Source organism: Elgaria multicarinata, chromosome 7 (assembly GCF_023053635.1).
Source record: "Elgaria multicarinata webbii isolate HBS135686 ecotype San Diego chromosome 7, rElgMul1.1.pri, whole genome shotgun sequence".
Taxonomy (NCBI): domain Eukaryota; kingdom Metazoa; phylum Chordata; class Lepidosauria; order Squamata; family Anguidae; genus Elgaria; species Elgaria multicarinata.
The window spans coordinates 68427702-68442532 of NC_086177.1; the positions used below are offsets into that span (position 1 = coordinate 68427702).

The 14831-nt window shown below is 40.9% G+C and overlaps 2 protein-coding genes across 3 annotated transcripts in view; one reads left to right on the forward strand and one right to left on the reverse strand.

Annotated features, from left to right (window-relative positions):
• The window catches only part of PLAG1 (PLAG1 zinc finger), a 36069-nt gene extending 30424 nt beyond the window's left edge, over positions 1–5645 (reverse strand). For both annotated transcript variants that reach the window (XM_063130750.1, XM_063130748.1), the window contains exon 1: positions 5487–5645. The gene's annotated coding sequence lies outside the window, so the exon portion shown is untranslated. The remainder of the gene's footprint in view (positions 1–5486) is intronic.
• Positions 5646–5952: 307 nt separating this feature from the next.
• Positions 5953–13628, forward strand: CHCHD7 (coiled-coil-helix-coiled-coil-helix domain containing 7). The gene is made up of 4 exons (XM_063130745.1): positions 5953–6045; positions 10184–10268; positions 11541–11639; positions 13310–13628. Exons 2-4 carry the CDS (start codon positions 10215–10217, stop codon positions 13412–13414), a joined length of 258 nt encoding a protein of 85 aa, XP_062986815.1. The 5' UTR covers positions 5953–6045; positions 10184–10214; the 3' UTR covers positions 13415–13628.
• The last annotated feature ends 1203 nt before the right edge of the window (positions 13629–14831 follow it).

The following is a 14831-nucleotide window of genomic DNA, read 5'->3' on the forward strand; positions in this document are numbered from 1 at the left end:
TGGCATTTAATGAGTTGTGGAGCAATCAGAAGGTATGCAGATACATGCAACATTCTGCTAATATGAGCATTCCTTTATTTTCCAGGTTCCTATCATATAAGTTAAAGATATTGGGGAAGTTCATAATACAAGTCTGTTTATCTAACTGATGTTAACATTGCATAATCTTTCCTACTTTGTGACTTTAGCTTTTAAATTTGCACAAAATTCACATGTAGTTATCTCAAATTCCCAGTATTCACTATAACTTTGGTAATACAATTCTGTAGCAATTTAAAAACAAAACATAGGCAGTACTGTTCTAACAAGTATATTGATCATGGATATTCAAAAAATATGGTACCTTCATTAAGAAAAATATTCTTTGAAAACTGAATTCTTAAGTATGAGATTCCAAGTATTATTTCTGCTATGCCCTAAACAAGGCATACTGAAAAATATACATGTTTAGGACAGGTAGCTAGAATATAAGGTGTACCAATATATAAAACCAAACACTAACATATTATTGCTTATTTAGCTCTGGGTTTTCAGATACCTAACTGTTACAGCCAAGGCCACAGAAAGTCAGATGATAATATGCACTAATGACATATTTCTATTTGTTACTTATTTAATAGAAACAAATAAAGTTATACACCATTAGAAGAAAACAGGAAGCCACATAATCTGTCTACTCTTATTCTACCCACAAACCTTAGTATTTACAAATCAAGAACTAGATTACAATTGCCTCTTATGTTCTCTTTCTAATATAGACATTCTGTTACTGAGATGTTTTAGTTGCTTAATGCAATAGCTGTCCATCACATGTTAGTTCTCAAACACATATTATGTCAGATTAATATAAAATATTACATTGTTCCTATATTTGAATTATTTTACATAGTTCTCCGAGGCTTTTTAAGTAGTTAGTAATTAGCTAAAGGTGGTCAACTACTTGTTTGGACAGTAATTAAATCTTTCTACCAAAACAAATGAATGATATCTGCTTTCAGAAGCATATTAGATACTATATATAAAAATATAAACTTCTAAAAATAATCAGTGCAATTTTAATATCCTTTTAAAGTGTATCACTAAGTGTAGAAATTTATTAAAATGTCACTATTAGAGACAGATGATAAAACTTATATATTAAGTTTTCGAGGTGCTTTCTAGTACTATTCTAACTACAAGACAAATTCACAACATGAATGAATCAGATGAATACATTAAAGAGACCAACTTCAAAAATCTGTACTAACAGAGTAAAATTGGTAGTAGGGCACTATTTTGACAAAAATATTTAGTAACAGTATGGATGACCATTAATTCTAATTAAGTTATATATGCACTAAACAAAATTTGAAATATGAAAAACTGAAAAACTAATTTAGACTTTAAATGTTTTGCTTAGAGAAGGTAGCATCATACAGTAGTTTTGGTCAATAAGATACACTCAAGAACCTTTCGAATCTCTCTGCAGAAACTGTAGGGGGTTAGAATGTGGGGGTTGCATTAATTGAACTGCTTCAGAATCCATATAGTTTCATAAAATATATTTTAACTTAAGTAAAACATTCTATACAAGTTCACAATAGCAAACAAATGCAAAAATTCTCATAGATCAATGCAGCTTTACTCACACCTATACATCCACACAAAGATAATTTTTTTCAGACTACTATGATTGTTAACAAAGTTTTAAACACATGACACCAAATACGTTCTAGCAAGTTACTTTTCTCAGTCTTCTTTAAATGTATTGCTACAACAAACACTCCAAATTAAAGGAACAAAGTTTTCATACTTTCACAAGTGAGCAAGAAAATAAAATTCAAATGATAGGTTTCAGCAGAATGCCTTTATTTACAATATATTTATATGAAGTATATCCACCAGGTAAAACTGACACAATAAAACTATACTCAATACAAGCTTTGAACTTATCTATACATACAAAATAGCTTTAAAATGTGTATTATAAAAGGTCAGTAGATTTCACGTGTTCCTCTGGGGAATTCAGCAATTCATGCTTACACATTTAGTGCTATGGTGAATGCCTTTGATGTGTTCTGTGTGTGTCCCACAAATTCTGTAGTGTATCAAATGTATTTAGAGTAATAACTGAAGGCTACAGGTTCTATTCCTACTTATTATTCTAGATGCAGCTACGAATTCATTGTCTATAACCAGTAGTTGAAAATTACTTATCTACAAACACTAGTTACTCAAGTGACATTCTTAAAACATATGGCATGCATCAGCCATTTGCCAAGTTTGTTTGCTTTTAGTTTTCTTCTTCTGTTTTAATTTAAATGATAAAGTGTATTGCAAATATAGAGAAATCTTCAATAAAGTGAAATCGATACATTATTCCCTCATGCTAACAGATTAATCTCTCCCCTAATAAGCTTCTCTATTAAGAATTATTGATGTGATTTAATTCTTAAAACTGATTCACTGGAAAACTTTGGCGTTCTTGTGCAAAGTTCTGAAGCCACAAGACTATCCCAAGGCCAGTACATGGCATCTATAATCACAAAAAGCTGCAATCCAATGCACACTGGAGAATCAAGCCCCCTGAACTCACTGGGACTTATTTCTATGTACAAATGCATAGGAATAGACTGCATATGTAGCAGGTTATAGCAAACCAGATTCAGATATACAGAACAAAAGGAAGTAAAATTGATCCAAGTTTCTCTAAAAACTCAGTCCATTCTCTTTGGGCAGTATACCTGTTATTTGAGTTCAGTTTAGATTTAAACCTAGATAGTATAAGAACAAACAATTTTCATGAAAATGCAATTGTACATAAGAAATACAACATCTCTTACAAAGATTTTTTGAAGTGTTATTATATTGCACAGAAGCTTGTCAAACATTTAAGCTAAATCCGTACAGACAACGTGTAACATCAGAGAAGCTAAATATTTACAAGTTAAAAATACAGCAAGATCTATCATGGATACCTGTTCCCAACAAATAATCTGGTGACAAATAAATATTAAAAGTACCCCTATATAAAATCTGTTTGCATCTTAGATTGTATTTCAACCAAATCAAATCTAGGAGTATTGTATACATAGTATACAATAGTATACATAGGCACTTCATACATGTAAAACCAGCAAGATAGGGAGGTTGTTTTTGCTAGTTGTGCTATATTAAAACCCTCTGAACAAATCTGAATGCTGTTCACAGGTTTAATATACAAACAGGTTTGTATTTAACTGATGCAATGAAAGTGAAGACACTCTAACATAAGTTATCAACTTTACCATGTCTACAAAATGGCTTTAAATTTATACTATAAAGGGCCACTAGATTGTATGGATTCCTTTGGGGAACTGTGAAATGGAAGGACAATACTGCACTTTGCATAAGACTATCTCACCTCCTATACATGCCATTCCAGAATCACGATCAAAACACAGCCATTTAATTAAAGTTTAGCTAGCACACATGTTTGAATTGCAACAGAAAATAAACGCTTGGGTCCAAATAATATCAATTTCTCATACAAAGGAGTAAGCCATAACCACAGAATTCCCACTGGATTTAGAGCAACTCCACAAATGTAAGTCACTAACTTGCCTTCAGAGTGTGATTTATGACTTTACACTTTAACAAATTCAGGACAGCTACTTTGCTTTAGGCACAGATTCTGCATAGGTGAGGACAGTTAGAAGAAAAGAGGAGCTGTCTCTTTAAGATGCCCTGCTCTACTGCTGATCCCACGTGGAAACCAACATCAGCAGCACTTTTGCATTAACTTCAGTGTGATGCAAGATTAGGCATCTCATATATATATATATATATTTCAAGAAAATTCTTTATGGAATACAAAACAGGTGAAATAAGCACGCCAGGGAAAGTTACCGGTTCTCCCCCAGACCTCACTGCCTATTTTTTTTATTCTCTGTGTCACGTTGCTTCAACTTCATACTACTCTGATAGAATGCACTTTACAGACAGGGGACTCAAACATTGGGATCCATAGCCAACGAAAAGGTAGTCCATAAACCGGAAAGAATTACTCTTGTGCATTGCGTATCTTAATTAGATCGGGAGAAAGGCAATACATAGGTATTACATTTCACGCCACCTCCCCCTTCTTCCATCTGTGCCCCCCTCCCAAACAAAGAGCATGAAAACTAAGGTACAAAGTTTGGCAAATACTGCATTTATCTCCTTTGCAATCGCTCCTCATTGCCCCAAAGTTGTGCAGCTCGTGCATTCCCACCTCCTACCACCATTGAAGAGAGAAGGGGGATTTTCACGTTCTCGCATTGTCGGGAACGAGCTGTAAAAGGGCTTTTGCCTTTCCAAAGCAGTCATCAACAACAAAAATAGGCATCAATTTTAACTCCTTGCTCTCTGAGAGCTGCAAAACCGACACGACAGAACGCGGGACTCACTCTGTTCTCTTAGGAGGCAATCGGGGAAACGATACGATTTGGGGCCATTTTTAGGAATTTTTTGGGCTATTTTTTATTTTGTTATATGCCTCAGTTCTCCCTCCATTTTGGTTGTTTATGATACTGACAACAAGCTATCCCTGCTCTCTCTCCGGATCTCTCCTGCTTTCAGTTAACGAACCCCCACTCCCCAATACAACCCACCCTCCGGTTTTGCTTGCCTTCAGAAACTTCTCTCTAAAACCCACACAAGAAGGGAAAGAAAAGCCTCTCGAACCAATCGAAGCCTGAAAGGAGGCAATTTTGTTTCTTTATGGGGTGGAAGGGAAGGGGGGAAAAACTTTTGTCCAATAAAAAGAGGGAGAAGGGCGCTGCATGCCCCAAAATGACTCCAGATCCCCCTAAAGCTTTAGCCGCGGGGTCGCTGGTGTTCTGTTCGGAAAGTGCCACCCCCCTGGAAGGTTTTTGCGCAAAATGTGGCTGGTTTGACGCTACGGCTGAATTTACATTAATTTTCTCTTATTTTGGGGCACTGCGGGCTCTAATGTCTTCCGCTCCTTCTCGCTGCTACTGCTGCTGTCACTATATTCACAGCACAGACGCTGGAGCTCAGGGAAGGGGGGGGGAGAGGAGACACACACAGAGAGAAGAGGTAGGGGGGGACTTTTCGCAAAGTTTGTGCAAAACTTCTGTTGCTAAAGGAAGAGGCGAGGGAGAGAGAAAAGACCCTTCTGCAGTCTCTCAAGAAACCCTCACTGGAAGAGGGAGGCGAAGGGGAGGGGGGAAGAAGGAGAGAGAGAGAGAGGAGGGAAACTCTAGCCAGAGCGCTGAAGAAAGTGAGGCTTATTTTTAGGGCGCCCTCCCGGGCTGCGTTCTGGAACCCCCATCAGAAAGGCAGCAGAGCCCAGAAGCGCAAAAGAGGGAGATGGAGCCGCACAAACTTTCCTCATCGCTGCTGCTGCTGCTACTCCGCTCTTCTCGTCCCCCCTCCTTCTCCTCCTCCCCCTTCAGAATTTAAATAACCCTAATATTTCCCTGCTGAACCCCGGCTCCGGCTCCCCAAACCCGCAGCAGACTCACCGCGGGAGCCTCAGCATCCCCTGAGCGCCCTCTTCCCGCCTTTTACAGGGTTCTCCGATTTTTCTGTAATTTTTTCCCCATATTTCGGGCTGGACGCGGCGGGCCTGGAAATTGTTTGCTTTCCCCTCTTTCCAGCAGCCATTGTAGTGTATGCGCTGCGGTGCAGCTCAGCCTGCCGCACACGCCGCGCCCACACCGCCAGCCGCCCACACGCGCCGCGGGTTGGACACCTCCCCCTGTCACTCAGCCCGCTAGCCACGCCTAGGCGGTGGCGCCTTTGGCGCTCGCGGCTTGCCCCGTTGGTAGGAGGAAACGCCGCTCGGGGAACGCCGGGGAGGAACCGAGAGCGGATTGGCCAGCTCGAGCCGAGCTGAGAGCTGTCCTTCAAAGAGCTCCGGAGAGACTGATTGGGCAATGAGGATGTCACTTTCGGCCGGGCTACGGGGCCAAAAACGGGGTAGGCTGCACCGCTTATAAGGCGGTTGCCCAAGCCGCTGACGTCTTTCGAATTGGAGGCGAGTAGTCAGCCTGCGAGCCGCCTTCCCTTGCGGCGGTTGAGGTGAGTGTCACCTCCCGAGGCGCTGCCTTGCGAGCCCATCGCCGTTGCGGGGGGAGCCTCGGCTGGCCCCTTAGGCCGGGCTTAAACCGCCGCCGCCCCCTCCCCACCTCCCTCCCTCCCTCCCCCGCGCGCGCGCCGTGACGGGAACAACCCGGGCTTGTTGTCTTGCCTAGAGCGCGAGGCCGGCGCGTCCCGTTCAGCCCCTCGAGAAGGGGGAGCGAGGCTGGGGGCTGCGTGGCGCAGGCCCGGCGCTCGAAGGGGAGACGCCGCCAGCCCTCTGGGGCCGGAGGAGCAGGGCATGGGCTGGGGGCCCGCCGGGAGCGCGCAGGTGTGTCCTCCTTGGGGCTTCCCTCCCCTTGTGTCTGCCTGCTGCCCGGCCGGTGAGGACGTCCGCCGCCGCTTCGCTTCCGCCACCTTTTGCCCTTCCTTGTTTGGTGGCTCCCGCCATGGCTCGTGGAAGTGGGGGAGGCTGCGGATGAGCCAGGTGCTGCCGTTGTGGCGTGCTCCGCTTCTCTTGTGAGGATGTCCAGTGGCCGAGAAGGTTGCGCGGGGCGGGGCTGGCCTCGATCCCTTGTGCTGCGTTAAGGGGCTTCGACGTGGGATGGAAAACGGCGCCCGCCGCCCTCCAAATTTACCTCTTCATGCCCGATTTTGTGTTTGGGGTTGATTCCTCTCCCTCTCCAGCCCTTTCCCGTTCCGTCTCCCAGTGTCTACAGATCGCTTTTTGCTTTCGCTGTACTTCAATGAATTGTGAGGGAAGCAGTTTGCCAAGCGCAGGGGCAGCTGTTTCCTTCATGGTTGGTGGGCTTTCTAGAAGCATTTCGTTGGACGCGGAATGCGAGACCAGGGTTTGCTGTTAGGAGTCGTCTGTTGACAACTGGGAGCTTAACAGGACATTTCTATCTCCTCTCCCGACATGAACCTACCCCTACACTGTGCTCAGCATCTAAGGTCCTACTCTGAGGGAAGCTCGGAGGATGACAACAAGGCAGAGGGCCTTTTCGGTGGTGGCCCCCGACTGTGGAATGATCTCCCTGATGAGACTTGCCTGGCGCCCACACTGTTATCTTTTCGGCGCCAGGTCAAGACTTTTCTCTTCTCCCAGGCATTTAACACCATTTAACAATGCTAAGTTTGTTTTTTAATGGACCCCCACAATGGACCCCCAGAACTGTTGTTTTTAAATGGATACTGTTGTTTTTATACTGTTCTTATGTTTTAAATTTTGTATACTTTTGATGTTTACTGTCTTTAACTTTTGTAAACCGCCCAGAGAGCTTCAGCTATGGGGCGGTATATAAATGTAACAAATAAATAAATAAATTTAGACATTTTGAACTCCTCTTGAACTCAAACAGACTGCAGGGTTGGGGGTTCTCCTTTAAAAAATGACACCTAAAGTCCCAAGATCCTTCAGTGTGAGCCTGGTACAAAAGACATACACTTAGAATTAAAGAATTCTGAGTCAAGGAATTGTTATGAGTACCAGAACTGATTGGCTCTCATAGCAGTTCCATGTAATAATCCATTCCTAGTTACCATAAGTTTTCTTCTGCAGTTTAATTTAGAGCAGGAGCTAGGGGGAGTCACTGTATTGCTTCCATTGTTAAATTCTCATCTCTCTACGGCAAGTCACCCAGTGATCTATCAGCCATCTGTGTGTCAGGCTCTGTGTGACCTTCCTCTTCCAGAAAACAATATGCTGTGTATTTAAGGGTACATTAAATACACAGCATTTAATTATGTATTTAACTGCTGGGAGTTGTAGGACTTTTTCTCTTTAAATTTGCATATGTAGCATGTTCTTTGTAATCTGATGCAAAGCTTTTTTGTTGTTAAATCCCCTCAAAACTCAAAGAGGAATTGGGGATTCATTGGTTTTGAAAACATAAATATTTGGTGTTTTTGTACTCTGATACCATACTTGCGTAGCACCATGGAACAGACTGTGAGAAGGAGGTTAGGAGCATTTGCTTCTGTTTTCAACTAACTGGTTTGACATATTCAAATCAGGTCAAACTGTGGTTAGTTTTAACTGAGGCTTTATAAGGCTGGCTTTTTCCTGATTCAGACATAACAATGAACTAGTTGAAAATCAAAACAAATGCTACTGAACTTAATTATCCAGAGGAGGAGAGGGAAGAGAGAATCATGTAAGCTCAAGACTTATCCAGGTCCATTCCCATAATACCAAATGCTTCCAGTCACAGATCCAGTGTTTCTTGCAATTTCTAAACATTTCATAGAATATCTCAAGGAAATGAAGGTCTTGCTTTCCTGCAGCAAGGCCCAGGGGAAGACTGAGGTGTGAAGTGTGCCAGCAGGGCTGGAAAACTGGTATGAATGCATCTAAGAGACATAGCAAGCACTGATTTAAAAAAATTAGGAAATCTTATATGAAGTAAAACATATGAACAAACTGGCAATGTGATATCTATGTGAGGCCAATATGTATGAGCAGAGTTGGAAAATTTCCAGAAACTAGAAAACATGGGAAAGAAAATTATTCTGGAAAAATATGAAATAGATGCAGTGTTTATTTCCTTATTAAGCCTAAACTGTACTGCTTTTAAGAGCATAAACTATATTTGTCCAGATTGGACCTATTTCAGTTTATGCTGATATGTGTGTGTATACATGACCTTTGTTCCTGCAGTCTTTTTCCTCGTGCAACCTTTTTCCTCCTCCCTTCTCTGCTATCTGTGATTCAACATTTTCTGGATTAATTAACAATAGTTTTCTGTTGTGTCCAAAATGGAACAGTTCAGGACCTTATACCATCATTTGAAGTTGGCTTAAGTTCCTAGCTGCCATAGGTTTGGATAGGAAACCATGGTTAATTAACCCAGGAAGTGTTGAATTGTGGAATACCAATAAGGAAAGGGTTGCTGCAAGGATGGAATACCCAAGCAGAAGTTTCATACATATCCCAAACTAATATACCAAAATATGTATATCCAAACTGGGCCACCAAATGTAACATAACACAAGCATGAAACATGTATAAATATGTGAAATTTTAAATACAAATGCCTTTGTTTTATTAAAGCAATTGCAACTTTATGCAGCAAGATGAAGCTGCTACACTGTAAGATAAATATATCTATATTCTGGTTGGAGAAAGTAGTTGAAACAGTGCAAACAAACAAAAAAGAATGTAACGGCTCCTTGAAAGGTACACACATTTATTCTGGCATAATTTTTTGTGGACACTGTCCACAAAAAAAGAGGGGTGGGGAGAGAAAACATGCATCTATGTGTCATGATTCTTTTTGCTGCAACAGACTAACATCTACTCCTCTGGAAAATATCACAGCTGTGGTAAACAAAAGGAAGGTTTTATTATCTCGATTTAGAGAACATTCCTATGGCCCCTAGACAGCATCTGGGGGGCCATAGGATGAGAGTCAGAGCTCCCTGCATCCTCCCCCTTTCACTCAACACAGAGAGAACCATGCCGGCTGTCTCTCTGAGGTAGCTTTTGCGACTTTGGAGAGGAGAGGGAAAGGGAGTTCCTGTGGGTGAAGAGGTTGGCTTATGAAAAATCCTCCAGCCGCCTTCCCATGCTCTCTGCAGAGCTCCAGCTAGATGTGCCAAAAAGCCCATCTAGCAGAAATACAGATTGGGAGGAACTTGGAGGTGAAGATCGGCTCCACACTTCTGCTCTTCATAGGATGCCCATCTGCTCTTCATAGGATGCCCATCAACCCAGTAGGATTGCACCCTTAGATCTCTTTGACCTGATCTTTCTCCAGGATCCTCTTCCAATTTCACCCCCATAACCATTGTGAATTTCAGCAGAGCTCAGGATTCTATCAAGCATAGATTGTGTGAATAATCCATAGCAGACAACATCCACATTTGCTCAGCTGGAAAGGCTTTGGCCTGCAGTGGGATGGATGACTACATGTGGATGTCGTCTGCTATAGATTATTCACAATTGTAACCCTATGTGCATTGTGGCCTCTGGGGGAGAATATAAAGTGCTTAATTTTGGAATGAGGTGAGGAGATTTACCTATGCTTTATTTATTCCTAAATATTTATTATTATTAAAATATGTACTTCCTTAGAAAATTCTAATGAAGATGGAAGCTGTTTTTCTTGTGTATCTTTCAAAATTACCTTCTTTCTTCTAGCTGCTGAGTTTAAAAAAACACCAAAAAATCTATGTCCGGAAAATTGCAACGACTTCGAGATCATGAAATAAATCCCTGTATAGCGGTAAGAAGCTGAATTGTTATAAACTTTTTTGGATTATGTAGACAATAAACACATTTTCTCTTTGAAACGAATATGCCTACAATACTTATATGAAGCTTTCTCAAGAAAAGTTAGTGGGATTTTTCTGCAATGTGCAACCGATTTCAGGATTGTAAACTATTAGGTGTTTTAAAATTTTGAATTAACAGAATAAAAGAGCAATTTACACCCTTCAGCAATAAATATACAAACATTCTACCATAAACCAGCATGCCCTATTTTACTACACTAGTCCAGGATTTTGTCAATGTCTAGTATTGATTGTCTCATATTTCTTGTGCATGTAATGGGCAGTTTGGGTTATTCAGAGCGCAGTCCTATGGGTTGCCCTGCCCATAGAGAGGGGGTTCCTAGTTTAGAGCTTTCTGCCTATATCCTGTGACCTGATGGCAAGAGTCAGGCAGGGCGAGAGGAGGATGGAGGCAATTTTGCCTCTGTTTAAAATAGAGAAAGCACCTAGATAGGCCTCTGAGCCCTTGTAGGGAGGGGACTGGGGAAACCATAGGATAACACATATTCTGGCCTGTCCCCTCCTTGCCTGCCAGTGTGCCCCTTTTTATCCCTCTCTGACTTTGAGAAGTTTTCTGGGGGAGGGGGGAAGATCGCCTTTGTGCCTGTAGTTCTGCCTATGGTGGTGGAGGAAAACATCCGTAGCATCATATGTCATCCCAGAAGCTGTCTAGGGGCCGTAGGATTGCTCTCTTATTTACCTAGAGTAAGGTAAACTTGGGGGGAGTGGGCATTAAACCAGCACTGCACCTTTTTCCTGAGAGGCTGGGTGGACTTAAAATGTGACAATTTCTGTGCATGGCATATTTCCAGATAAATTTCTTGACACAGATAATTCTCTGTTTTGTTTCATTTGGAAGAGAACTTTGGGGTATCCTATCTGCTACTGCATATTTATAAGTGACTTTTATTTAGATGGCTGAACACCAAATTCATTAAACTTTTCTTCCTAAATATGAAAACTACAAAGCAGTTGGCCTCATCCTAATATGCCTACTCAGAAGTATTAGCCACTGAATGTAGCATGCATAAGTATGAAGTATGCTATCTTCTGAAGAAGCGGATAGGAGTATTATTGAACTCAGTAGGATTTATTCCCATGTAAATTCATTCAGGATTGCAGATTTGATGTTTAGCAATGTTTCAACCAGTATGTGTAGCACTCGTTAAAGCTAAAAAGTAAATCTATGTACCCTATTAGAGTGATTTTCTTTCATATTTAAGGAAACAGATGCCTCTAGAAAATGTATGGATGAGAGTAACTACAATAAAGCTATGTGTGCCAACTATTTTTTAAGATACAAAAACTGCAGAAAATTTTGGGTAAGTAAGCTTGAAATGTTTCTCATTGATTGCATTGTAACCAGAATGTTCATGGTATTTTCATATTTGAATTTGCAAGGTAATAGAAACTTGAGTTTAACTCTTCAATATTCAAAGATGTGTTGGAAAAACTGATAACATTCAAGAGGCAAACTGTCTTAAAATTATTGTGTGTGTATGAACCCAGAATTGTGATGGCAACACTTGGATGATCCAATTTTATAATTTGTATGTAGACTTAGGCCTTAGCTAGACCTACAGTAAAGTCCAGGGGAGAGGAGGGGAGACCTTGTGTTGTGAATAACACAAGATCTCGCCCTCGTTTACACACAAGGCACCACGACCTCAAAAAGAGAGGTGTTGCGCCCGCCATTTTTTTTATTGTTCTTAAAGGGCCGGCAGCGCACAAGCGCTTGAGTGGAAAGGCAAGGGTTTTGTTTTGTTTTTTAAAAATGATTTCCCCGCTCCCCCCACCCTAGCCCTGATGGGCGCAGCTCTCGGCTCCGCGCAAGTAATTACGCAGAGCTTGCTCAAGCCGCGACAATGGGCCACACTTTCCACAGTCCTGGGCTCAGCCCGGGACCACGGAAAAAGTGGGCCCAACGTGTAGGGCTGTATCCTGGGACCAGGGAAGGATGATTCCTCCCTGATCCCGGGATCCCCTGTGCGTCATCTGGACGCACAGGGGCGATCCTGGGGTTTACCCCGGGATAAAGGCTGGTCTAGCTAAGGCCTTAGTCCCAATAGGATAGTGCAACAGTTATGGTGTGTATATGGATTATCTAAATATTTTAGTCTGCTGCAGGGTTTTATGCTTTTGCAGCTAACAGCTTGGCGATCAGAACTAGCCAAAACAAACTCCGTGTGAGACAGAGTAGCTGAGTGGAGCTAACTGGATGTTGAGCTTTACAGTTCAGCTAGCAGCAACCACACTGTTTTCCTTCTTTTCCGGATAGTAACTTCTCAGACTGACAATGTTTGATAAAGCTGTAGTGCCCTACTAAAATTGGGCTTTCTATGTCCCCAGCACATCTTTGGTTCCTGCCTAGTAGTGAAGTAAATGCCCATGTATGACTGAAGAGGGAAAGTTCAAAGCTCTTTGGTGCTCTTTCTGCAGTTCTGGGAAGTGCAAATGCTCCTGGTTCAGATTTCTGCAAGAAATCATTTCAGGAACAGATTCCATCTAAAAACTATCAGTTGTCCATTGCTGGCATAGAATATAAACAGGTCATGATTTGTTTTCCAGTTTACATATTTCTATGTATTAAGTAGTAAGTCATATCTGATACTATTCGCCTTTACCCTGCTTCATGTTTAATCAGTCTTTGCCATCTTGAAGGGAATTGTGTGTCTATTCTGATGTGACATGGCTTTTCCAATTGTTGACCCTAATCAAGCTAAAGTTTTTCAAACAGAGAAATTGCAGCTTCTAATTATTGAATACACTGTAGTTTATGTGCCAACTTGTTTTTATTGGCCATTTCTTTGTACCTGGGTACTGTAGTATAATGATAATTCTCTTTGTTAGCTCAGTGTTATGAAACCGGTAGGGGAAACAGTATAGCAAGTACTTGAATTGCTGAAGATAAACTGGAAATGCTGTATCTAAATATGTTAAATACTTATTTTGCTGTTAAAATTATTGACACATGAATTCTTTGTATTTTTAGAGTGGGGTCATGATGCAGAGAAGAATCGATGGGATACAACCAAATATGCCTACAGCAGAAGAGAGAGAGAGAATCTTGGCATCAATGGGAAGAATGCCATACTGATCATGGACTGGTTTTAGATGTACAGTATAGCTTATTGAAAACAAGGTGCTCTGGAAAGCATGGTGAAAAACCACCACTACCTTCTTATATACCCTTGTACAATATTCTCTGCAGTTTTAGTTGATTGCCTCGAAGATGTTTTTTTATTGCAACCCAACCTGAAGTCTTGATGCAGAAAAAAAAAACTTTCAGTAATAAATTGACTTTTTTTTAATGAAGGAACTTCATGTGTTTTTTGTTATATTATAAAGATACAAAAAGTAGAATTGAATGAGATTACAACAGCATCAAGAATTTTTTTAGTTTATTAAAAATTAAGATGCCATATTGTAGATAATACTGGATGGGTTTAGTGTCATCATTAACTTTCTTTATTGCAAAAGGCAGCAAACATTTACTATTAGATACACTTCCTTTTCATCACTGGGATTCTTGAATTTTGAAGTAATAAGTCAATTTTGACATTCTATCAGTATCTCAGTACATTAACTGTTGGAGCAATATACTTTAGTACAATGCTATGGACATTCTTACCATTGAACCAACCTATGGCATTTTCACTATAACCATGCTATAATAGGTAGGTTTATAGACCGTTACTACAGTTTCATACCACTAATACAAATTACATTTCGGTATCATAAGGAACCACGAGTACAATCCCAATAGCATCAGTGTTCATGACATGTTTGTCAGGAGCCCTGTTATACACGCTAACACTATTGACAGTGCCCTAGAGGTTCCTTACACTAGGACAATGTAATTTACATTAGTGGAATGACACCACAGGATTCTGGCAATAGAATTTTTTAAGCTTATGCAAGAATATCCTTCCATTTTAGTTCCATGTTTCTTACATCATGCTAATATGAACTAGAAAACTGACCTTCCTCAACAGAAGACTCCTTCCATAAGTGGAAGGGCAACTTCATATCTAACTTCCATCTGTAGCAATGACTGATGAAGAAAATGTGCTGCTGTCATGTCTGATCTCCTGACTACTTGCAGTTAATGCTTGATTCATCCCTACATCCAGTGTTAACACTGAAACAGCATGTTGCCAAATCAGACAACCTCAGCTTTAAAGAAAGCATATTTCAGTTGATAATATGCTGAGTTCATATGCTAATTGCAGCTGGCTAAACAGTGAACTCAGAATGCTATAAAGTTGCTGCTCCATATCACCAAATGACAAATGAACAGCAACACTTGGTCATATTCAAAGAAACTATTCCATTATTTGACACTAACCTAGCTGTTGCTGTACCATAAAATCCTTATTATGCCTACTTATTGTAGAATCTTTTGTGTACATGCTTACCTTAAAGCCTAGTCCTATAGTCCAATTCAACAGCCAAGTATTCATCTTTTTAATTTAGAGGTTTAGAGTAGAAGGGAACATGGCTTGAGGAAAGGA

Bases quoted from the DNA above. Each gene is read 5' to 3' on its own strand.
- CHCHD7 (XM_063130745.1), top strand. From the start codon at position 10,215: ATGTCCGGAAAATTGCAACGACTTCGAGATCATGAAATAAATCCCTGT. The intron at 10,269-11,540 runs GTAAGAAGCTGA...TTCATATTTAAG, and splicing joins AAATAAATCCCTGTATAGCG to GAAACAGATGCCTCTAGAAA. The intron at 11,640-13,309 runs GTAAGTAAGCTT...TTGTATTTTTAG, and splicing joins AAAACTGCAGAAAATTTTGG to AGTGGGGTCATGATGCAGAG.